Source organism: Uloborus diversus, chromosome 8, assembly GCF_026930045.1.
Source record: "Uloborus diversus isolate 005 chromosome 8, Udiv.v.3.1, whole genome shotgun sequence".
Taxonomy (NCBI): Eukaryota; Metazoa; Arthropoda; class Arachnida; order Araneae; family Uloboridae; genus Uloborus; species Uloborus diversus.
The window spans coordinates 86,895,326-86,921,515 of record NC_072738.1 but is presented as its reverse complement, the minus strand read 5'-3'; the positions used below and the strand labels follow the sequence as shown (position 1 = coordinate 86,921,515).

General features: G+C 32.5%; 1 protein-coding gene across 2 annotated transcripts; it reads right to left on the bottom strand.

The window, feature by feature from the left end:
* Positions 1-1,607: 1,607 nt before the first annotated feature.
* Positions 1,608-26,158, bottom strand: LOC129228102 (B-cell receptor-associated protein 31-like). 2 transcript variants are annotated; one of them, XM_054862744.1, is made up of 8 exons: positions 26,053-26,158; positions 24,581-24,688; positions 16,654-16,754; positions 11,039-11,186; positions 8,719-8,857; positions 6,521-6,611; positions 3,390-3,490; positions 1,608-1,833 (listed from the first exon to the last, which is right to left on the bottom strand). In XM_054862744.1, the coding sequence occupies exons 2-8, from the start codon at positions 24,670-24,672 to the stop codon at positions 1,783-1,785; spliced, it is 723 nt and encodes a 240-aa protein (XP_054718719.1). In that variant the 5' UTR covers positions 24,673-24,688; positions 26,053-26,158; the 3' UTR covers positions 1,608-1,782. The 2 variants fall into 2 exon arrangements, with proteins under 2 accessions (XP_054718719.1, XP_054718718.1); XM_054862743.1 differs by having other exon boundaries at positions 25,924-26,063.
* Between the last annotated feature and the right edge of the window lie 32 nt (positions 26,159-26,190).

Below are 26,190 nucleotides of genomic sequence, written 5' to 3'. Positions count from 1 at the left end.
TCTTTTTGTCCTACGTAATCTTCGAAAATATTTATTGTAGTTCAATAGCAAACCAAACCTAATTAACAAAATGTTCGTTTTAGCCGTGGTCATATTAAAAGAGTTCAACTGTATTTGAATGTGTTCCACTATTGATTAGAAGATTAATACATTACATCTAGTGATTTTTTTTCCAAAATTCAGTAACAAAAGTGCAATTTTCATTATTTCAAAATATATTCGAAGCACAACCTGAAAATCTGTTTTTTGATTTCACCTTAAAAACAATCTCATTATTAATAAAGTGTAATTATCATATGTATAATTATTTTACATTTTTGGAAATGATATTTTTTTTTTTGGAATTAGCATAATAACATCCCATTAATAATTTAACAATTTAGTTGTACAGATACATATTATTTAACCTTAAGAAACTATTTGAATATAAGAAATGTATAAAAATGTATGTTTGAATAAATGTCTTGTACGTTGATCAAAAGCAGTAATGTAATTACACTGGTGTGTAAAAATTAAGGACGAAGTTGAAAAATCAGCCTATCAAGTGGAATGAAAAATCAGATTGCAGTGAAAGACCAATCAAGAGATTGACTAATGGTCAGGTACTTTAACACATGTAACTAGACATAGTGGGGAAGTGTTGAAGTAGGTAAATAACAGATGAGATCAGTGTCACGGGGAGAGCTCTATTGCACTCTGTGTATCAGTTAAACAAAGTAAAATTGCTGCCTCAAGAGCAGTGTCCGATCAGGACTAGGTTTGGGAGGGGGTGCTTAGAAATTATGTTTTATTGTGGGGTTGGGGGGGTGCATATGAAATCACAGTAGAACTTTGTTAATCTTGTCCTCCCTTGTTCATCTGGATAATCCAGATACAACTCGATGGTTTTAAAAACACTTATCTTTGCATGAATAGGAATTTTAAACAGTGATAGCAAGGATGTAACTATAAATTCGCCAAACATTTGTTTTTTATTTTCTTAAATCTTTATTGTTTAGAACAATTACAGTACTCTTAAAAACACTAAAACTATCTTCAAAAATAGCAATTTTCGATGAAGTTACACTCTTAAAACTAAAGGAGCCTAATGGGTGAACTTTTCCCACCTAGGGTGAAAAAATAGGAAACTCAAGGTTCAATGGAGGTTAGGAAACATGGTTCTGATGCCCTTTTGGAACTTCACTATGGGAAAGGCCCTAATGAAGGTTCCAACAGCCCACACAATACTAAAATCATTTCCTCCGTAAGGTTGCCTCGTTTGTGCATACGCTCTGGCATACATTTAACCAATTTTCAGGCGGACGAAGAAGTTGCATTTTTTAAAAATGTATGTTTCACAGCAGATGGAAACAAGTAGCATATTTTCAACTTTTTTTGGTCAATTTACTTTGCAGAATTGCTCAAATGATGTACAGTAGATGGAAATTTTGTATGCTAACATTTGAACTGTGGGAGAAAAAGGATTTTTAAATTTAAGAATTGAACAATATTAATGTACTATGACCCAGTAAGTAGTTATGTTATTGGTTTCAATATAATTGGTTTGAATTTCAATTTTAAAAACCTACATCATGAACTGGACAGAGGTATTTCAAAAAAATATTTATTTTAGATTAATACACAGTTTAGAGGAAAAGAAAAATTCAAATATAAAAAGAAAAAAAAAACATATCTAAATGTTAATATTAATGTTTTTTTTTTTCCACATGAAATCTACTCAAAATTAATACACAGATGATGATAAATACAGATCAAATATTTAATGCATTAAAATGAAGTGAACTATTCATCTTTTTTATTTTCAGCATCACCTCGAGCTTGGTCCAGTTGTCTCTGAAAAATTGAAAAAAAGAACAGATAATAAGCTAAATTGAATAAGAACTTCCTTTGTTATTCAATATTTAAGGGAGAAAAGTATAAATCTAACTCAAAATAAACTAAATTTTTTTTAATGAACTTAATTTTGTGCTGAGCATAAAATATTTTTAAACAAAATTTTTCAACTATAAAATCAAAACATTTTATAAACAGTCTACACCAGTGACCTATGTTCTGATCTAATTAGACTAACAGCAAAGGACAAATACTATTCACAAATAATAAAAAGTACAACACATGAGTGTTCTTTTTTCCTTTCAGTCGACATTGTGCCATATCAAGAGGTAGTTCGGCCTATGAAGTGGTCAAGTTTAGTTTTACAGCCCTCAAAAGAATAGAGACGCAAAAAAGGAAGTCAAAGTGAATATCGCTTAAATAACCTCTCTGCAGGGACTTGAATACTAAATTACACATGCAAATATTTAATGAAAATTTTCAAGATATTTAATATTGTTTGCAGTTTTTTTCATCAATTTTCAATAATAATTTTTAAAATATGAAAATAAATGTTTATTTTAAAAAAATAGATTGATTGGGTAATAATGTTTCTGAAATCAATTGTGAACATTTTTACATGAAGATAAAGCATAAGTTCTGGTTATATTAGATTACGGACCTTTATATTAGCAATGAGTGACGCAAAGATCTCAAGCCTCGCCCCTGATAATAACAACAAAAAATTACTAATAATACAGTTAACCTGTATACTAAACGACATTTTTAAGTGAATTTTGTGATTACTTTTCGTTACTTTCTGCAATTTTCTACAAATGTACTTTTATACAGTTACTCTCTGTGTCGCCTGGTTTGCTTCAAAAATAAAAGTTAGGTCAAGTGATGCATGTTCAACAATCAGGCTTAAACAAAAAAGCCTGTAAAATTTCCTGACAGATTGTGGGGAAAATAACCAATAAGAAATTTTTTTTAATCCCTCGATTACACGAATAGCCTCAAAACAAAAGCCAGTATTTGATTTGTTCATATTTGAAAAAAAAAAAAAAAAGGTAAAAGATCTTTCTCCTCAATGATTTTCTTCACACAACAAATTTTAATAAAAGCATTGCTCAACAATGACCGTGATCAACAATGAATTTCTAACTGAAGGCTTACCTACATTTTAGCATGGAATCGCCAAAAACAGTTATAATTCATATTCTAATTACCTTTGATCATTAGAACAAATTTTATCTGATGCAGAAAAATCAAGGGTTTCTATGGATATTTTATTCATTTTTGCTAGCATTTTTTCGCCCTCGTATTACAGAAAAATGCAATATTCGGATCTTATAATTAAAAATCGAAAAGGTTTAGTTGTTTGCCCTCCCCCTTCATGCTCTTTTTCCGGAGCCCAAAAATCGCCCTGACAATTTTGGTATAGATCCGACGTAAACTGGATTTCTATAGGGAACATACATACATGTAAATATATATAGAGACACATATATTCTTTGTTTTAGTTATATAGATGACATATTTTTGCAATGCATTTACATAAGATAAATGTGAAGTACCTGTAACTTAGAGTGCTCCTCCAGCAGTCGATCATATTCCCTATTTGTTCCTTCAGCCTGTGAAACAACACTTTGAAGCTTCTTTTTTGTTCTTTCCAGTTCTATGAAGTAAAATACAATAATCATGAAATTCATTAATTGGAAAAGCTTGAAAAGAAAATTTACCTCCAATGTATGCAAAAACTACACATATAAAAATTCTTTAAGTTACGGGCAAATTTTATGTCAAACATTGTATAAATTAAACAGGGGTGCCTACCTCCCCTAAAAACAAGGGCGCAACCCCCTAAATATCGAGAAGACCCCCCTAAAAATGAGAAAAATACCCCTCAAAACACCCCCTAAAAATTTCAATGGCGCAATCTGCACCATGACACCCCTTAGGTGGGCACCCCTGAATTAAAGGATAATAACGCAACATTAATCTGCACAAATTTGCAGGAAACAGCAGAGACTTGTTTCTCAATTACAAGGAACCAGTTTTACATGGCAAAATAAGCGAGCTAATGGATGAAAAAGACATCCAACAAAAATTTTCTTCTTTTGCATTGAAAACTAGGTTCCTCGTAACCACAAAACATGTGTCTGCAGTTTTGTGCATATTAATGTTGTATTTTCGTTTACTTTTACACACTAAGTTAAGTAAATTCTTATTATATAAATTATTTCATTTCCAACCCTTTTGCATGGGTGAGACATGCTGCTCCCTTGCTACATATAGTTACCTGGGGGCTTGGCACAATTTTTACCTAGAAAGGGAAAAGATTGTGGGGTTAGCTGTATTGTTAACCTTTTGTTGTCAATTTCACCTCCCCTCAAAGTATATTTTCCTCTGGAGGCTGTATTTTTGCAAATGCTAAGGAGTCCGAGTTGGACTGATTTTGGGGTACAGGAGTAAGTCGGGAGCTGGTCTTTATTTTCCCACCGACTCCACAGCCCTGGTAAAAACATTTGATTCAGTCATATTTATCTCTGACTCGCCTAAATATTAAGCAACAAAATATTGTATTTTGATTTTCATTCATAGCTTTTTTCTACTTCTTGAAACCAAAAATTGAGCATATATATTGGGGTATTCAGAATCTGCACAGTATTTTCCCATTTATTGGTGCCAAAAAAAAAAAAAAAAAAAAAAATTCCCACAGTTAAAAATTTTGAATAGTTCAAAAAATACCCTAAAACAGCTAAATTAAAAATATTTGCTCTATACAAGTTCCTCAAGAGTTTTTTTTTTCCCAATAAAGTTGTTTGAAGTAAATCCACCTTTCAGTTTGGAATCTATATTTGCCTTAAATTTTCCCCATAGGTACTAATGTTAAGTATTTTTGAACTGTAAAAATTCAAAGAAAAATTGTTCAAATCAAAGAGTGAAATATAGGAATGAATAGCCTCACTGAGATCTTCGTTCAAATTGGACTATCTATTTATCAAAATATTATTAAAGGGGAAAGATCGAAATATTTTCTCTATCACAAAACCTACTTTCCCTACTTGTATTTTTATTTTTTTGTACAATTAGACAAGTATGTGTGAAGCAAAGTGAATGAGACAAAATGAAATAGTTAATTTTGTTTAATTATTCAATCATTTATTAAATCTCTTACATATTTTTGATTATTTACTTTCGTAACATACCTTAAGTTAGTAATTCACTTATTTATTCATTCATTCACTTATGTTCTTATTCATTCACTCTTTTACTCACTTATTTTTGTTCCTCATACATTAATTTCCAGCATCTTTCCTTTGTTTTCATTCAAACTTTTATTTACTGATTCACTTGATCAAAAATATTTTTCATAATCAAAAAGAAAACATTTCATTTCAAAAATTTTTCATTTTTCACTTTGCCCCATGAAAACATTAAGTGAAAAATTTCCACTTTTTTTGAAGCAAAACTTCACAGCCAAAAATAAAAAATACTATTTCAAAGTACATTTTTTTTGACAAAATACAATGTTCTTTCTTTATGTACTGTAATTTTAAAAACAAATTTCCAACTTGTTTATTTTGGAAAAACTCAGTAATCTTAACCATTTCACTTTGCCCCACACTCCCCTACTATAAAAATAAATATTACTTCCCACCTGGGACCTGGGGACAACCCATTAAAATTTTGCTCCAAGTATATTTTTTGAACCAAGTGTTTATATTTGGGTTCTAACTCAACACATTGTATTTATTTTATTTTAATAAGCTATGATACCTTTCACCCCTCCCCTTACAGAACTGCAATTTGAGAGAAAGAGGGACTATTCTCCCCCCCCCCCCCACCAAATTGTATTTTTTTCATTTCATTACAAAGGGGAGAAAATCAAAATGTCAGATTCTATTCCTTTCCCCTAACTCTTTTTCTGCAATATTCGCTGCACAATATATATATATATATATATATATATATATATATATATATATATATATATATATATATATATATATATATATATATATATATATATATGTTATATTGCACAAGAGGAATGACTGCAAAAGTTAGGGAAGTACACATAAAACAAACAGCATATTGAGCATATGTTTTGGTTAACTGCTACCCTCCCTCCCCACCCCTCTCCAGAAAAAGAAAAAAAAAACAGTAGCAGTATGAGATTTTCTCCTTTCTTTTAATGAGAAAATTGTTTAGGATCTATGAAGTTTATTTTATCCTAAAATATAGGCATATCATCATGAAAAGTTTCATTTTTGGGTTGAATTTTATTTTTCCGCACAAGTACTGAATAAAATAATGAACATTTTAGGATTTTTAGGACAAAACTAAAAATTTTAGGACAACTCCTACCCCTGAAAACATATCAAAAATTCATTAAGCCTTCTTTCATGCTATTCTCTCTTTTGTTTAACTTTTCCGGGAAAGTAGGCTAAAAGTACATAGTGCCTTTACCTCCCAGATATGGAACTAGAATTCAAAACCTATTGAATATTTAAAAAAAAAAAAAAAAAATTACTATCATTTGAAAAAATTTCAATTAAAATTCTGAAAACTACCAGACTCAAAGTTTCTATCACTTCACTTACATTTGATTGCCATTTAGTAAAACAAGAAATACTTAAGGACTATTAGCTTAAAGCTATTATTATTATTGCTTAATCTATACTGACTTATTCAACCTTACCTTCAGTTGTTATATCTAGTTCTCTTCTCAAAGTTTTAATTTCTTTTTCATGCCCTTCATTCTTCTTATTTTCTTCAGTTTCTTTACCAGTCTATAGAAAATTCATGGCAAGTTACTTAGAAATCTGAATGAAATGTTCAAAACAATATTTTTAAGCAACAGAAAATGTAACAGGCACAATAATAAATAACTCTGTATACTTCCTAATTTTGTGAATAATTTTATATACCTGTGTGAAAAATTTAGATAAAATAGAATTTCACTTTGCAAAAAGATACCAACTTGTCCTTCATAAAGCAAACCGTTTTCACATAGCCTCTTCAAGCCTTGGTCCAAGGGCAAATTCTAGTTTTTTGAAAGTGGTCATAAGATATTCAATAACAAATACTTCCTTACAAATTTGTGTCTGGACGCTCTCACAGTAGTACATCAAAAATGAATTTTCTGAAACACCTTACAGATATTTTCGCTCACCTTAATGAGGAGGAGGGTGTCATGACCTGCTTACTCAGGGTTGCTGCAGGAAAAATGTCGTAAGAAAATAGCCAAAAAATTTGAAAAATTAGAAAAAAAAAAAGTAGTCATATGATTACTTGCTTGAAGTAATTATAAAATTTTACTCATTTTCATTCTATCAAGGCTGAATAAAAATTGAAAATGAAAAAAAAAAAGTCGGTTTACTGTAACAGATCACATTTTTCAAAATATTAGCTTCAGATACTCTAAAGGTTAAAACAAATGAACTTTAAAAAATATAATAATTTCAGATTGACACTTTAATAAGGCTATGGTAATCAACAGTAAATAAGTGCCAGCATGATCACTGGCATTATGCTGTACATTAAAAATAAATAAAACAATATGTCCTGATTTTAGGGAAATTTGTGAATTTCCTCTACTTTTCTCACTAGGGTTCATGTTTATATTCAATTTTCAAAACCAAAATTAAGGACTTTTTAAGCACTTTTTGAAAATTAATAAGCACTCAATTACAAAATGCATACTAAAATGTAAGTAGGAAACTGTTTCTAAAACTGTAATCATGCACAAAATACTTACTATGGCTAGTCCAAGTGTAATTAATTGAAAACACACACACACACAAAAAAAAAAAGGTGCAGCTAAAAATCACAATAAAGGGAGGGATTGATCAAAACCTTGTTAAAAGTTTATTTAGACAGGTTATTCTGCCACTCAAAATCTCATATTGCTCCCTAATTTGTTTATGTTAGCATTTGAGGCATATTTTACTGGCATGTAACTTCTCAGTTCAAGATATTTAAGAGGTTCAAATTATGACTTAATAAAAAAGTCTTGCTTTCAATAGGAACAGTTTTTCAAATTTTTAATATACACAACAATTTATTTCATTTTCAAAAATCACGCAGATTGTTCCTTCTTTGCAATGAAATTCATTAGAACATTAAAATTTCCTTTCACATTGCACATTTAGCTTTTCTGATCTGAAACATAGAGGCGTGAGTCTTGTAGAGTATTTTGTGTTTCTGTACATACAGAGTATAAACAAAATTTAAGCACTTTAAGGCACCTTTAAGTCAATGAAACAGTTTTAAGATCCCTTAAAACCAAAACCAAAATTAACCCCTTTTAAGGAAAGTACAAGCCCTGCCCATACATTTTGCAGATTATTTTACATAATTTTATGACTATTCCACTGCATTCCAGTTCAGTCACCACCCTGTCTCAATTGCGAAGATGACAGAAACTTAGGTGCTAATAAGCAAATCAACTTATAAAATATTAAATTAATGATTATCCTGTTATTTAAGCTATTCCCCAATAACCGATAAATTGCAATGGAGCGTATCAGTCAACAATCGAAGTAATGAAAGGTTTTTACAATAAAGTCATGAAATGGAAATGAACAATGATAATAAAAATCATTCTAATAATAATAAAAGGTTTCAAAGTAACGAATTAAAAAATTGGAGTGAAAAAACTCCAAGTATTTTTAAATGAAGATTTGAATTGGCCTTAGTAAAATAAGTTGTTTATTAGTCCAATTTCACTGAAAGAATAGCAGAAATTTGAAAGGAAACATTATGGATTGTACAATAAGATAATTATCATTAATTTTATAAGCAAGCTCCCCTCTTGAATAATTAATGTCCAAAAAGTATGTTTGAATAAAATACACAGAATTTTACAATCATAAAAATTAAAAATTTTCCAATTACCATTTTTTTAAGATTTTCACTTTCTTTCATAAGTTTTTCAGCTGCTTCTGTAGCACTTTGGGCTTGTTTCAGTGAAGCATCTGCACTGGCCTTCAACATAGCTTGCGTTGACAAAAGGGATCCCAATCGACGAATTACCCTTAAAGTAAAAAATTTTCTGTTAACACTTTTTGAAATTTAAATTAAAATATGAAAGCATATTTCAAAGCATGAACAAATAAATGATAAAAAGCCAAGATGTTTCTGTTGTGGTAGCATACATTATATCAGACAGTATTTTTAGCTTTTATTACTCCAGAGAGAAAAAAAGAATTTTAGTGACCAAGTTTTTCAAAAAAAGGACTTTAAACAGCCTGTCTTTTTAATTACAAAAAACAGTAAGGATAGAATGAACTTTTTTTTTTGAATGACTTCTATCAACTCTAAATAAATGAAATCACTGAAGGTTTGGTTATAGAAATATTGAAAAAAAAAAAAAAAAAATCGTAAAGCAGTTTACTACACAGTCCAGTCACATTATATGACCATCTGTCAAAAGCCAGAATAACCACCTTTCCCAGAGTGAACTGCTGCGAGACGTGCAGGAAGAGAGTCACTTAGGTCCCTGAAGGTGTTCTCTGGGATGTTGAGCCATGCCGACTCTAATGCCGTGGCCAGCTGCGCTAGATTACGCGGTTGAGGATCTATGGCACGAACAACTCTATCGAGGTGGTCCCACAGATGCTCGATTGGGTTTAAGTCAGGTGAGTTTACTGGCCAGGGGAGGACGGTAAACTCTTCCTGGTGCTCTTCGAACCACGCACGAACACTGGCAGCTGTATGGAACCTCGCATTGTCCTGCTGGAAGGTGCCATCATCCTGAGGAAAAACAATGCGCATGTAGGTGTGGACATGGTCCACAAGGACAGATGCAGGGAAGAGAATGCAAGGAAAACATTCCCCAGACCATAATGCTCCCGCCTCCAGTTTGGACCGTTCCGGCAATGGTTGCAGGGTGGTTCCTTTCAGAGGTTTCACGCCTTATAAGCCAACGTCTATCTGTTCGATGGAGCATAAAACACGATTCATCTGAAAACCCAACCTGTCGCCACTCAGTGGACATCCAGCTGCAAATTCTAGCCTTCGTCGTCGATGAACAGCAGTCAGCATAGGTGCACGAACCAGGCGTCTGCTTCGGAGGCCTTGACGCACCAATGTTCGCTGAATAGTTTGGGAGACACTTTTGTTAGCCCCTTGGTTAATTTTGGTGACCAGTTGCTCAACGGTTGCCCGTCTATCTGCCCGAACGCATCTCCGCAACCGTCGTTCGCCTCTGTCATCTATGGCCCGTGGTGCACCATTCGCCACAAAGCTGATTTTGGACAGTTCCATTTTGCCATGCACGGTACACTTTTACCACGGCGGCACGCGAACAGTTCACAAACTCGGCCGTTTCAGAAATGCTTCCACCCTTGGCCTGAAAGCCAATGATCATGCCCTTTTGGACGTCTGATAAATCGTTTCATTTCTGCATTACGCCAACGATTGAAATGTTTTCCGAAGCCCTCACACACCCTTTATATACGCTCAACTGCACTGTGCTGCCATCTGCCTTCTGTGATTGGTTATTTAACTCTGACGTGGAAAGTAGGTGGTGGTCACATTAATGTGACTGGAATGTGTATATGAATGGTTAAATGCTTGAATGTTTATGGTGTAAAATTTAAAAAGATAGAAAATCCTCTACAACAAACCATGCTAAAAACAAATGTGGCTTAATGATGATAAGCTGACAAATAGAGTAATTGAATGAAGGTTATTTCATTCCTGAGAAAAAAAAAAGAAGATCTGCATCTGCAGCATATCACGTCTTGAACTATTCCAAGAACAATCTATCTGAAAGGCCTCAAACATAATTTCTAGAAGCCAAAGAAATAATTTCTTCAGCTGATTCCATTTAAAATGCATTGATACAGGTAATGAGAAACTTAAATTTATTCTTTTTATAGAAAAACACCTCAACAATGAAATAACTGAAATTGTTATTGAAAGGCGACATGACCGAGAGACTCTTTAGGTAAAATAAAAAAGAAATGCAGATTGCTCTCCATTATGAGCATCAATCAACTGGAAGATAATATGAAAGATTATTTGTGTGTTTAGCAGAGTTAAAAAACTTCATAGAGACAGATCAGAGAGCTCATTTTATGAAATAAAAAAAGGAACACATTTAGAAAAATTCAATATTTTTTTTTCAAATAGATGTATCAATTCTAAATTGAATAAATTAAACATCGTTAATACATGAGCTTTCCTAAAATAAAGAATTCAAAATTCTTACGGTGCCAAAAAGAGAGCAAATCCAGCAATATAGCAGTTTCGCTGTGCCCTGAACATTTTCATGCTTAGTTGTAATTCAGCATCTAAGTGACCATGAGTTAGTTCTAAATCCCTTGAACTTGAATATTTGTGCATTTGTCGTAAAGAATCTACATTAAAAAAGAAAAATTAAAATAAAATGACATTAATAAACAAAAGGTTTCTTAGCAATACACATAAGTAGAAATTAAAAGAAAAAGTCACTGGTCCAATGAACCAGTAGCTACAAAATTTCAGTGATCCGGTACGGATCAGTGAGGACTTTTAGTGGTCCTTTCTTGTACCTTGATTTCAAATTATGTAAAATAAAAAATTAGGTTAAAAAAAAACAGTAATATGAATGATAGTGTCAATTTCCAGTTTTCAGCAGACATATTTGAGCGACAGGGGAAGAGAATTAAACAAGCTTCTTTACGTTCAAATACCAGTGAAGGAATTCGAGCGAATGAAATCTTATTTTCTTAATTGTTTTTGGGGTAAGCCAATCAGTTGGTAAAAACAATAAGCTATAATGCTGTAGAATTTTCTATTATCTTTTTGTACAAAGAAAATCTAAACATCGTAAATAAAGGTACAGTATACTCTTGATATCTCAAAAACCTTGATATGACAAAAAAAAATTTCCCCCTTGATTTTGCGTATTATCTGGTATTTTTCATTCTTATGTCGAAAAGTTTTTGATAACCTTGTTATCTCAAATATTTTTTGATGTTAAATATCATTTTTCTGGAAAAACCTCAGTGTATTGTCTCAAAGCAACTGAAGGAATGTTTCTGAAAATTTCTCACACCCTTCATTATTTTTCTCAGGGGTTAGGAATGATTCAAAGAAGCTTATATACTGTCAATTTCATTCTAGAGCCCGGGGGTGTCAGAATGCCTTGAGAAGCCTAAAAAACCTACCTAAAACTTTTTGCCCCCCCCACTCCATTTTGTTGGACCTTTTGACTATTTCCACCTCCGTAAAAAAGGGAGATGAACGGAACAACCCCTTTAGAGACACAAGGAATGGTGCAATCCTTTGTCCAATTTCTTTTGCTAATGAGCGCTCAAAATTCATTTGAAATTGTTTTGCAACTTTGGTAGTCCAAATTTTTGATAAGTTTAGTCAAGATAAGTCACTGCATTTTGCTACTTCACTACAGTGTTTTTTTCTTTTGTTCTTTATTCTCTATTTTTGGCTCATTTTAAAAATTAAAATTTTTGTTATTGTATTAATACTTTTTTTCAACTTTCATTACATGTTTCCCCTCATTTTTAACTATCGTAACTATTTTTAGAATTTTAATTTATTATGACCTTGTTATCATTCATCGTCCCTTGGACTTCGTGATATCGAGAGTATACTGTACAAACTTTCAATAAAATTTTTAAAAAAAATGATAATGCTTAAAATTTTTGAAAGGGGAAAAAAATATATTAAGCTTCACTGGTCCCATGGACAAATAAAACTTATTTTCTACTGGTTCAGTGGATATTTTTGTGGTTTCAGACCAGTGGACCACTGTTAATTTCAAGCTCTGGCAATACAATTTACTGACAATTAAAGTTAAATACAGTAACAATTGTCTAAACGATATACTCAACTATAAGGGAGAAACTCATAATCAAGTTACAGCATGAAAGTTTTTGATCATAGAATTGCCAGACCATGCAGTTGATGGGGATGCAAAGGATGATTTACTCATGATTGCCTGTCGTTAGTATAACACTTTCCTCTTTTTTTTTATACTGTTGTTTATATAGATACAGTATTATATTTATCTGTAAATAATAGGGCTAAATCTTTGAACTTGATTCCTGCTAAAAATTATCCAGATCCCTTCGTTGAAATTAGTGTGGACAAGTCATGAATCTAAGATTTTGCTTTGGAAATGGCTGAGGTCATAAGGAGTGTCCCCAACTAATCATGAAGTTAATGAAAGTGTTTTTTTTTATTTTAACAAGGCTGTTATGAGGTCAAAAAAACTGAGGGGAGGGGGTCGCTCAATTTTTTTCAAGCCTATATATCAGAATTTTCTTTTTTTTTTTTGTGGAAGGAGGGGTTTATTAACTTACATCTGAGCATAGATGTGGAGAATTGTGTTTTGTAAACGGAGGAAGAGCATTAATAGTATGACCCTGTATCGTTGCAAGAGAACTATTAACGAGGGAAATTTAAAAATTATCTGAGGACTATTTAATGAAAGAACAAATTTCTGCTCAAAGCAATGTTTGATAACAGACTTTTTACAATAAATATCTTTTTTTTCCATTTTTCCTAAGTAAAAATTGTTATGTCCTACATAAAATTATAAATTTGTTTTCTACCCTAAACAAATTATTGAATTGATAGAATTATATTATTTGTTAATTATATCAAGTATATGTCATTGCCAGGGCCATCCGAAAGTTGACGGCGATTGGGGCGAATGTTTTCTAGCACACCCCCCCTCACACACACACACAAAGAAAACTCAAGTTAGTTATAACATCAATGCATCATACGTGTGAACGCGTCATACTAGCATTTTTTAAATATTAATGAACAAAACAATCAGAGGGCTATAGATTATACAAATTATAAAGCACACAATGAATCTGTTTCTAATATTTATTAATAAATATCCCAAAAACTTTTTGAAAAATAGAAATGCTAAGTATTTACATATTTATCTTGTAAAATGTTACCCCACAAGATAAAAACAACAATTAAAACAGAATAAGGTATTTATATTGATTAAACTAAGAACACGAATAAATAATTTTTAGATTATAAATTGAAAGTTTTTTTTTCAAAATAAATTACATCAAAATTAAATTTTAATCTGGACTCATCCAATGATTCTTATCATGAGTTTTTTTTTTACTTGTACCGACTTAATACCAGCTTTTATATAAGTTAGAAACAAAGATATCACTTTTTGCCACCAATTTTTGTAAGTTTCTGTTCTATGTAGTGAGATTAAGGGGTGCCCCATCACAAACGGCAGAAATATAGCTCAGATTGCACCATTGAAATGTTTAGAAGGAGTATTTTCAAGGAAGATTTTGCTTAATTACTCGGTATTTCAAAGCATTTGGGGGGAGGGGGGGTATGATGCACCCCATCATCCCATCTTCGTAATAAATTTACTAAACAAAAATATATAACTTAATTTGTCACTTTACTTCTACTTTTGAAGCCAAAAGTTAAGTCAACAGTACTGAACCGTCACAACACAACTGAATGATTTTTGGAACTGGTTCCCAATAAATCAAAATGATCATCCTTAGTTAAAAATGCACATTAATTCGTGAAGAAAGTAAATATAAATGCGTTACTTTGCTTCAGCGACGGCAAATAAGGGAGGCGAGAGGGGGCATACCCAAAATTTTTAAACAGCATGATAAAAAAAATGGATAAATTCAACTTGTAAATTGCAAAGTCATGTTCATTTTAAAAAATCTCTCTGGTTTTCAGTAATAGTTGATGAAACTCGACTCATTTCCAGGAACGAGCAAGTGGTTTCCTTTATTTAAAAGATGACTTATGTAGGCTGTTTTATATAAAATGAATAAAATTTTGTCATAAATTTTAATTCATTTTATTATAAGTTATCATGTTTTCAAACACTATTTTTGTTTAATATTAGACTCTTTTTATGATCACCTTCTGTTAGCCAGAAAGTGTTTTGTACTGAGGTGACTCATATTTAAGAAACTCGACCCCCCCCCCCCCAAATGAAGTGCTGAAATGCCGTCCCTGCTATGCTCTTAATTTTAATGTAGAATATATACTTTTTGCTCCTTATTTTGAATGTATTTAAGCTTTCTATTCTTAAAAAAGAATGAAATAGCAATGATTGAATTACTGAAAATAATAATTCAGGGCCAGATTAAGACATGGACACATGGGATACGTGCCCTAAATTCAAATTTAATTTTCAATATTTTTTATTTTAATATCATTACCTTATCTTGCTGTAAGATACTTTGCCATTTGAAATTAAAAAAAAAAAAAACAACAAACAAGGCTTCAAAAAATGCCAAAGGCTCATTAGCAGAATGGTAATGGTTTCTTGGCTACAGCCTATTGAAATTAATGAGGTTAACTGAAAGTATTTTCATCTTGACGTCGCAGGTCAATCTAAACCCATCTCCTGTCTTGTTCCCAAGCCTGACACCCCCCCCCTACCTGCAAGCCCACGCAGGACCTGAATTCCAAGAAATTTGGTGGGAACTATACAAAGTGCCTTTTGTTTTATTTTAAATAGGTATATTCCCAGAATTAATATCTGCTTCAATGATACAAAGGAAACAAATGTTTTGGAGCCCGGGAGAGAGGAATATTTTTGTACAATGGGAAAAAAATAGAGAATCATTGCAATGATTCTCTTTTTTGTGAGTATGAGACACAGAAAGAGGAGCGCCTGGGCACCCCCTCATTTCGTTGCGCCCAGGGCAATCGCCCTGCTTGCCCCCTTCTTCGGACCGCCCTGATCATCACCTCAGAGCAACAGTAAGACATCTAATCCCAAGAATAACAGTAAGATATCCTACTGTTGCTTTGAGTCGACAATATTATCTTTGACACATTATCACTTTTTTTTTGCTGATATTATAAATTTAATGTGGTTCAGTAATGGTGTTTTACTTGATTCTATAGTTTTGTTTTTGCATGCAATATGCCAAATAATCATTAGCTTGAATTCTTTTTGCATGCCTGTAACTTTGACTTATCAAAGTGTCACTCTACGTGGGCAATTCCATGGGTAACTGACTTACATTAAAGCAAAACAGTATTTTGTGACGTTAAATGCAAAACATACGTTGTGCAAAAGATCTTTTCTCCTAGATTATTGTATTTTTTAAGCTGAATTTAATGATCTAGTTGAATTCTCAAAATACGTTTTGGTTCATTTTTAAAAATCTGTTAAAAACATGGTAACTGATTGACATTTTACAAAGTACTATGTCAGCCAGTTCCGTAATTTTGATAATTTTTTAAAAATCATCCAAAATGTATTTCAAGAATTCAATTACAGTGAAACACCGTTTATATGTTTTTGAAAGGACTGTATGAAAAAAGCGTGCAAACGAAAAAACGTATAACAGGTATAGGTTAATACGTATTAGACTTTGCAGGGACTAATTTTGAAAACGTATATTTGATAAAAACGTATAAAAGGGAAACGTATAAACGGTGCTTCACTGTATACCATTAAATTCAGCTTAAAAAACGCAATAACCTAGGAATAAAGGTCGTTTGTACGACGTATATTTTGTGGTAAATCTTTCAAAATACACACCGTTTTGCTCTAAAAATGTCAGTCAGTTCCTCCCACCCTTGGAATCGCCCATGCATATTTTTTTTTTTTTTTTTGGGGGGGGGGGGGTTAAATATTTTTTAGCAGTGAAGATATGTGTTAGTCTGCATGAACAATTTCCGGTATGAAGAACTTCCTTAAGAAATTTCAGATCCAAGCAAATTGTTTTACTATAAGGAGATTTTGTACAATTTTGTTAGATTCATCGTAAAATGTTAAATAATTTCTTCTGCAGTTATTTGACAAAAGTTTTACAATGACACATAATCTAAATTAATAAACAAACTCACCTAAAAACACTAAGACCAATATTACTAAGAATGCAGAAAAATAAAAATTTGAGTATGCTGCTAAACTCCTTATAATTCTTGATTTGAAAAAATTTTGCCACCTATAAAAAAAGAATATATTACGTTAAAATAATTTGAGAAAAAAATAGAAAATTAGGCAAATACATTTTTTGACAGGCTTAATTACTTTCACAAACATAAACTTAAAATAAAATACAGAAAATCAAGAAGAGAAACAGAAATGTTGAAATATTTAAACACTAATCAAAGAAAGAATAAATGAGGAGTTTAATTTCAAAACGGATTATATCCAGTTTTATACTTTTTTAGCAAAATGAAAAAGTTTTATGCACAAACACTAATAGTTAGAATTTCGAATTTCTCACAATGTTTTGGTAGAATAACAAGTGACTATTGCATAAGTCTAGTTATTTTTTCCCAATTTTACCGGACCTAAATGGCCAATTTTTTTGGATGTATAATACTTTTTGCAAAAAAAAAACACGCATTTTCTTCAGAAATAAACTTTATTAGATTGAAACAAAATATTCAATAACTACTTCATTTCTTCCTACTTACTTTATTCTTTTCATTGAACATTTAAAAAAAAAGGACCTCCCCCCCCCCCATCCAATAAAGTATGAACAATAAAATCACCCTAGTCGATCACAGTTTTTCAACGAATCACAATTCAATATTATATTAATTATTTAATATTAATTTAGTAAGAAAAATTTGAGGTTGCACTTGACTAACTGATAATAGACCTCACAAGGTACAGCGACCTCTTAATAACAGACAGGAATCAGGCTTGATTGGAAATGCTCAGCCAGTGCTTTGCTCCACAATTTTATTTGTGAACTACTTTTGAGTTACAAGTGGCAAATCCAAATTTGGATATGTGCCCTTCTGATATGAAAGTGAATGGGTGGGTTCCTGCAAATAAGGGATAAGTTCCACTTTGCTGGAGAGAAATAAGGGGATATATATACACTGTTTAGGTAGTGAAACCAATGTTTACGCATTTCTTAACAGTAGATATAAATCACTTCGAGAAGGAAGAAATACATCAATCGATAGGGCTTATATTAAAGATTCTGGAAAAAAAAAAAAAAAAAAGGATATAATCCATTTTGAAAGTAAACTCCACAAATACTCTCAATCCTTATTCAGAGTAGCCCTAAACTTATTACTTTTTTGAAGGGGAGGGGTCTTCATTTGGAGGGGTCAAACTTGGAATTTTCTCAAATTATAATATATGGGCATGCACACATAACTACATCTCATGAGAACAGAGATTAGGCATTAAAAAAAAAAAAAAATTCCAATACCGTATAGGACCACAAATTCAGAATGCTTGGGACTGCGACCTATCTGGATTTTTAGATTCAGACTGAACAAATAGTTAAAACTTGCTTGTTGTTCGGTGTTGTTTGTCATGCGTTTTTCTTGTTTTGCTCATGTTCACTAAAACATATACTGCTGTGTTAAGCACATAAGTCATAACTGCACTTTTATATCAAAATTGAGTTATGGTAATCAGGGTGGTTTGTCACTTATTTCACTTAACCCTTAACAGAGGAGTTGCTGTCTCACAGACCGCTCAAAAGTTCATCTGATCACCCCTATTTCATTTTCAGTCTGATGAATGGTTCCCCCCCCCCCCCAATAGCTTTTTGTTTTGTGACCTTGAACACCCTCCTTGCTTATCAGTATCCTTAGGCAAGTGCATCTGGTTTAATTTTAATTGCATTCTTAGAAGCGGTCTGGGAGACCGCACCTCCGCTTCTGTATTACAATTTTCGGCAGTAGTAGACATGGCTCTTAACGATAGAACCCGCAGATATTGGTTAATTTCATCTTATCCGCGTTATGTGGAAGAGATGCAAAATATTCTAGATTAGGTTTAGAGATGCCTGAAAGGTTCACAAACGTTACACAATAATGTTCTATGGACAATGAAGGCTGAATTATTCCTCGAAATACGGCTTTTGTACGCATAACATGTACATTGAAAAAGTTAAAAAATAAAAAAAAACCTAACTGAAAGTACTGTGTTTTCGACAAATTCTTTCCGAACATTGACAATTTTTAACTGTTCAAACTGAAAAAAAAATGGGGATTAAAAAAAAAAAATTATACAACAAATATTTAAGGGAAAAAGTTTTGGGTCTTCCTGATTTTGGGATTCTGAAATTGGGGGTCCCATATTATACTTTTAAAAAACCAGTTGAATTGTCAGACAAAAGTGGCAGAATAAGAACATTTTTTGGGAGGGTCAGTTAATTTCTAAGATCTAAAATTGAAGTGTAAAATATTGTCTTATGCATACTTCAAAATATTTTCTATTCATTCGATAAAAAGCTGGGATCGTTCGACTTTTAGAGCAAAATCTTCGCAGACCTCCTCAGTGGGCTATTTGCTTTTTACATTTTAACGAACTCCAACTGCGGAATATCTTCCACTTTGCTGATGGTACAATGCCAAGCCTTAAATTTTACACAGATAAAATTAGAAAAAGTCTGTGCCACTCTGAGAAGGGTCCTATAGTTAGTTTTAAGCCAGTGGATTGCAAGTTCATCCTATGATATTGAGTAAACACTAACAATATTCATTACTAATATCACATGCTATAAAATAAGGCTTATGCTCTCTTTATCTTGCTAACTGCGAACAGGATGCGCTAAATGCATAACTTGCTGGCTGAAAACAGCTAACAGAATATTGAGATTGTACGCTTCAACTATAAAACCATCAACTGTGTCACAAATCTTGATCAAGTCTATTTTTAAACTAGCTGCATTGCCCGGCCTTGCACAGTCTACCAAAAGTTATGTCAAGTGACGCGTGTTCAACAATCAGACTTCAATTTGGGGGGGGGGGGGGATTAAACATTTCCCGTTCAAACAATCATTCTTGAAGAAAAAAAAAGGTCAAATCGAAAATTCCCGAACAAATTAAAACACAACTTTTCTAATTATCTTCTGCTGGCGATACAAAAAAAAAAAAAAAGAAAAGAAGATAAATCGCCAAATAATAATCAAAAAGAAAATTTTTTACCTCAAAACAAAAAAATATTTTGTTGTAGTCAAGAAAAAAAAGTGGCAACCTTCTGAAACTTAATAACGCTTTTAAACTGAGATCGCACAAAGGATAATTTTCCCTGATATGAAATTTATGCAAATACAAATGTGACATCCAGCAACAGGCTCTGGGCCCAGCTAGGCTGGTCCTAGTCAATTCATAAGCCCCAATGAAGATCAATGGCTTTCTTAAAGCTGTCCACTCCCTTACTCATTACCACCTCTTCTGGTAAGCTGTTCCAAGTGCCCACGACCTTACTTAAGAAGTAATTTTTCCTATTTTCCAGGTTGGCCTGAGTTTTGAATAGTTTAAAACAATGTCCCATTGTCTTACTTTCTGTGAGAAAATTTAACCCGTTAACATTGATAAATTTAAACAATTGAATCATGTCCCCTCTGGCTCTCAGATCCCTCTCTGGCCTTTGCTCCAGGTTATACTTATTAAGCCTACTATGTCTGTTATCATAATCTAAATTTAAAGGTCCTCTTACTAGCAGGGGTCTGGCCAGAAGATATTTTTGTTCGTTAACGGACCCTTCACAAAGATCCGATCAACCAAAATGGACCTTTCACGAAATCACGATCAACCAAAACAAACTCCTCACAAAATGCTGATAAGCGTGAACGGATCTTTTACAAATTGTTTATTGAAAGAGCAAATCTGAAAGCAAAATAACGCATATTTCCATGTGTAAAACTGATAATTTTTCGAACCTTTTTTAAAGTCAAATTAGAGGGATCAGCTTATACAAAATCTGCAAATTTTGCAAAGAAAAAAAACGGCACTCTTGTGATGCTCCTGCAAGCGATAAAATAAATATAATGCTTGTTGTTTGTTTCTTGGAAAGAAATTAACAGCTGAAAATAAGTTTGGTTTTAAATAATTTTGTTTGTTTTATCACAGCTAATTAGCAGCGGTATTGTTGTAAACTTTTCTGAAAAGGGGTTAGTAAGCCCTTTTCTCCCTATTCATAATTTAATAAACGATAATATATATCAGCAAAATGAACTTAGAATTGCAAAAGGATAGTAAGGGTGAGGAAAAAATATGATCGCTTCAGATAGGGTTACCAACTTCAAAATTACCACCACTTAGCGTCTGGTGTTAAACCTTTATAATGACTTGATTAGAAAATATTCTCATCCAGGGTTCGCGTTTACGCGCTATAGCGGGTTTTTTACGCAAAATTGCGGGAAACGGACGCAACTTCCGTGAAAATTCGGGTCCTGGGGACCCAGAACACCCAAAAGATAAAAGCCTGAAGAAAAAAAAAATGGGGAAAATGCTGAAGATCTATCTAGTGAATGCTTTTAAACAACCAGGAGAATCAATAGAAAAGGATTAAAATGACCCTATTTCTTTATCAGCTATTCAAACACACCCCCTACTGTTGATCAGTCAATGGAATTTTAGTGGTAAGACTGGAGCTTACAGTGACCTCCTGGGCAGAGCTCAGGGAGCAAAATATTGCATGTTCATAAATATCCCATTGTACTGTATTCTAAGAATAAGTTCTCCCTCAACTTTTATCTTAGGAAATTCCTAAAAACAGCAATAAAGACTAAACGTAAGAGTGGTTTCAATGCAATCTTCAGAATTAATACAGGACAACTCTAAAGTTAACGCTTGGATATTTTGCATTCATCTAACCAGAATGACTTTTGAAAATCATTATCTTGCATCCTCAATAAAAGCAGGGGTGAAAAAAAATGGCGAACATTTTCCCGATCGCGCTAAACACAAAGTTCTGAACTTCACATTTTTCTTGTGAAATTGCTTATGAATACTTGAATTTTACACAAAAGCACTTGGATCATGTTCACTTTCTAGTAATTCACCTATTTCTGATGGGCTATTTTTATTTGGACTTGCAAACTTTCAATTAAAACCACGCCATTTTGAAAATGGCGAGATTTTAAAAATAACACGAAAGCCAACACAGATGTTTTGAAATAGTCAAAATGAAGTCAAATATACTAATTTAAGATTGCAAATGAGCAATTTTCATACTCATGTCAGAAAATGTTTCGTTTTTGCGATCACCATTTTTGCGTTGGGTTAATTCGCTTGCAAATTTTTTCTATTTCTAATAAATTGCCAATGATATTTGATAATTCATGGAGGGGGGCTGTTCGCTTTTTTACACCTAGGAATTTTTTTATAAAAGTAAAGGTTAAGGGAGTGCTTTCTGCTTGATCAATCAAGGGCATTTGTTTTTTGTTTCATGGTAAAATCCAACTTTAAAGTAAATTTTGAGATTATCTTATTGTATTTGATTAAATAGTTTCTCAAATAACTAAGTCTTGCAAGTGTATTATTTAAAAATATGATAATCACAGAAAAAAGGACGAAATTAACCAATTTAATTTATTTCATACCTTTAAATAACTATGTGGATAGTTTCTTTTCCCTAAGTATAAATAGTTGTATATTATTCGTTTATAAGCTAAGATTTCCTGTTTAAAATTTAAGGGACTCATTTTTTCCACCAAAGGACCCAAATCTTTTTCATTAATGGGTCCCTGGGACCCAGGTTACGGATAGTTGAGCGCGAACACTGTCATCATTTTAATAGCTTGTCAATATTTGCGTTTTTACGGTGCAATGCAATGTGTAACTGTTATTTTGGCAGAAAATTATATGGGTTTGATTTTTCGATGCTAGCAAGGATGATTAACTTTAAATAAACTCTTTTACTTACCTATTTTTTCTTTAGATGTCTACATTTTGAAAAATGCAATCTTTTAACATCCGATATGAGAATCATATTTTATTCTTTTTTGAAGAAACTTCGAGTTATTAGGATGCAAATAAATGAAAAGTCTCTTTATTTTTGTTAGAACGCTCATTTCAAGTTTTTAAAGCAAAATTCCATTTTCTTTTATGAGTCAAAAATTAAGATGCTGAATCGATGGTCTAATTTATTTTTTGCTTCAACTATGTCCACAGATATTAATGATATGTTTATCATAGGACTCTAAAATGCAATTTAAAAATAATTTTATCAAAAATATTTCTTTTACAAGCCATTTTCATACTTTTGATGCCTTCACTTTGAGAATTGCGATCTCTTTGCATCTGCTATGGGAATCCGATTTTTCGAATTTATGATGTTTAGTATGCTTTGTTAAGAGGTAAACAAATAAATCTCTTTATTTTTGTTAAAATCACGGAATTTAAATTTTAAATGAAATTCTGTGCTTTTTAAGAGTATCTAGGGTCAAAAAGTTAAATGCTGAATCCTTGTTCGATTTTTTTTTGTTACAATTATTTTAAATACTGTACAGATATATTTCTGGTATAATTTAACGTAAAGTGGTAGATAAATATTGATACTTGAGAGCTATGCTGCAGCCCCCCACCCCAAAACACTCCAGAATGACATTCTCATTGTATACCATCCATGTCATTTTCTCAACATAGAAGAGGAAAACACTTAACTTTAAGTTTAAATGATGCAATTTTTGTGCCATCTCTAAATTCTAAAATTTCGTTTTAACAATTTTTTTTTGCGAAATTATTTGACTTTTCACAAAATTAATTCCTTTTTCACAAAATTATTTGATTTTTCACGAAAAATGGACACTGTGAAAAATCCTGGACAGACCCCCGAGTAGTCTAGTAACCCTTCTTTGAATCCTTTCCAACACAGAAATATCTTTCCTGAGATAAGGAGACCAAAACTGAACAGCTTCAAATGAGGTCTAACTAAACTCCTATATAATGGCAGAAGAACCTCCTTCAATTTGTTTCAAAAAGATCTATTGATGAACCCGAGCATTCTGTTGGCTTTGTTACTTGCAATCACTGTTGACTTAACTTGAAATCCCGATTTATTAAGATACCCAGATAAATGTTTTCTGCCTGACTAATGACCGAACCGTGAACTTATACGCTTATTTCCATGACCTAAGTGTAGTACTTGACATTTCCCTACATTAACTGCCATACCCCACTTATCCGCCCACTTACTACTGGGTCATTCCATACAGATTCAACGGATGAGTGCACTCGACCCTTTTTAATTTTTCTGAATCTCATATCCCAAAAAGATGCATATGAATGATGTTTAAAAACACTTTTATTTTTCTCTAACCTTAATCCTTGATTTTTTAGGGATCATCAAAAGTGATTTTCATAGTCAAAAATGAGACTTTTAGACCTTTGCAATTTGGCCAAAATCTATTTGAATTACATTTATGGCAGTTAATTTTACCCTTTGATGTTAAAGTGCATAAGATGATAGTCTTACATGCTGAGTTACGTGGCTGTAACTTAATAAGTAAAATAATGGCAACAGATTAAAGTTCAAGGTCAAATGTAAAATTTTTACTAATTTTTAAAGGGGGATAAGTCGCGTAGGGGACGGAAACACAAAATGAAATACGGAGGGGGGGGGGGGGGGGGGGGTATGAACTCGATGAAATATTCTATGAAAACCACAAAACCAAGTCCAATTGTATGTAAAAAGATTAGTTTTTCAAAGTAAGGGGGTTTATCGACCCTCTTCCCTTTAAGTTAGAGATGGCACAAAGCGCAAATTCGGCCGAAGCATCGAATTTGCCACCTGAGGGCCGCAGCCATCATGTGCTGAAAACCAGTCTGCCACTCACATGCTCTCAAAACCAGCCTCTTGCACTTTTTTTTCTCTTTAATTTTTTTTGCTGCAACTAAAAATCCTATGGCTTTTAGTTGTATTTTTTTGCCCCCTCCCCCACTTTTTAGTCCCAAATTGCCGCCTCTGTCTACTGACCAATCAGTCACTGGAAACTAGCTAAAAATTTGAATTTTCAGGTGCAATATCTATCCCATGGATTTAAAAAAAAAAAACAATTCAACTTACATTTTTGCTGAAATAAAGGGCAACATGAGTAACACTACCACCGCCATTTCGACATACAAGAAACCGGCAATCAAGGTCCACTGTAGACTCATTTTTCAATAGTAAATACTGAAATAAAAATTGAGAAATAAAATAAATATGTTTGAATTAGTTATTAGTTGAAAATGGGTATAATGAAATAGTATAATAAAGTTAAAAATATAGAATGATAATATACTACTGTGCATCCATTGGTAAGTACTTTTTGGTGGAGAAAAAAGATAAAAATGCAAAATATGCTACATATTTGTTTTAGTAATAAACATTACAAAATTATTTTAAGCAGCTAATTCAGGGATGCACACCTGGAGGAAAGGGGGGGGGGCATAGCACAGACAACAACATTTAAATTTTTAGGTGGGGGGGGGGGAGATTTTGAGGGGGTATTTTTTTTTTGGAGGGACTTTGCAATACTTAAGGGGGTTGCAATTGCTCTAAGGGGGGGGGCACTCCGAGATTAGACAACCAGGATCTTATTGCGTGATTTTCCCGTCATTTTTTAAAAACAAGTGTTCTTGGCAATTTTTGAAAAGTTAACTGTTCAAACACATAACAGAATACAAACTGCTTCTTTACAAATATTGTGCAAAGTTGAAGGAAAAATTGTTCAAATCAAAAGGATTTTTTTTTATACATGTTTTTAGTCAGGAGTTTTTACCAACAAAGCAGTAAATCCAACTTTATGTTCAGGATTTATATTTGCCTTCAATTTCTCCTTGCACTAATTTTAAATTTTTTTTTGAACTGTTCAAAATTGAATGAAGAATTGTTCAAATCAAAAAGTGAAATATGGGAATGTGGTGTCCTAACCAAGATTTTTCTTAGAAAAAAAAAGTTTGTTGAAATCAGACTATTCCCTCGAAAGTTAAGGGTTTTCAATGATTATTTAGTTACTTGGATTATTTTTTTTTCGCGATATTTTTAAGTTGTATTAAGCCTCCTTTCACTTTTATGGGTACTAAGGCTAAAGTGGCCTGTTTTGCCTCCATCAAGGAGTGCAAGCTTCAAATAGGGCCCCATAGAGTAGTCCAATTTTCAAGCAAATTAAGCGCTGTAAAAAGAGAGAGCAGGACAAATATTTAAAATTTCTTGGATGAACAAAAATAATTCTATTATTGTACAATGTCAAAAGCAAAATGTCATTGCACAGAGAGAAGTACAGCAGAATATAAAAAACAACATTAAAAAGAAACAACAGATTGAATTTTAAAAAAAAATGAAGAATGGAAAATAGCAATTGTAAGTAGTTTTTAGTTTCTCAATTGCACAGGCAACCATTAAAAAAAAAAAAAGAAACCACTTACCCAGTGTACTTTTATTGGCAAGGCACAAACTTGAAAAGGAAATTGACTTGAAGCAACCCCTTCCCTTTATCCTCAGTTTTTTTTATCGTATTTTCGTATATCGCAGCAGACAGCAAATCAAAAACTTACCTCTCAGCAGGAGATCGCGTGTGTTGCTCACTGGTGTTTGATGAGATCATCAGCAGCCAGTAGCATTCAAAAACAAGGAAAAATAACTACAAGTTTAAAAGGAATATCAGTTCATACGCAAGGTCTTTCAGATATGAG

Excerpts from the sequence above, each read along its gene's own strand:
- LOC129228102 (XM_054862744.1), bottom strand. The coding sequence starts at position 24,672 with ATGAGTCTACAGTGGACCTTGATTGCCGGTTTCTTGTATGTCGAAATG. Across the intron at positions 16,755-24,580 it reads CCCTTTATTTCAGCAAAAAT|GTGGCAAAATTTTTTCAAAT; the intron begins GTAAGTTGAATT and ends CTTTTTTTATAG. Across the intron at positions 6,612-8,718 it reads GTGAAAATCTTAAAAAAATG|ACTGGTAAAGAAACTGAAGA; the intron begins GTAATTGGAAAA and ends AATTTTCTATAG.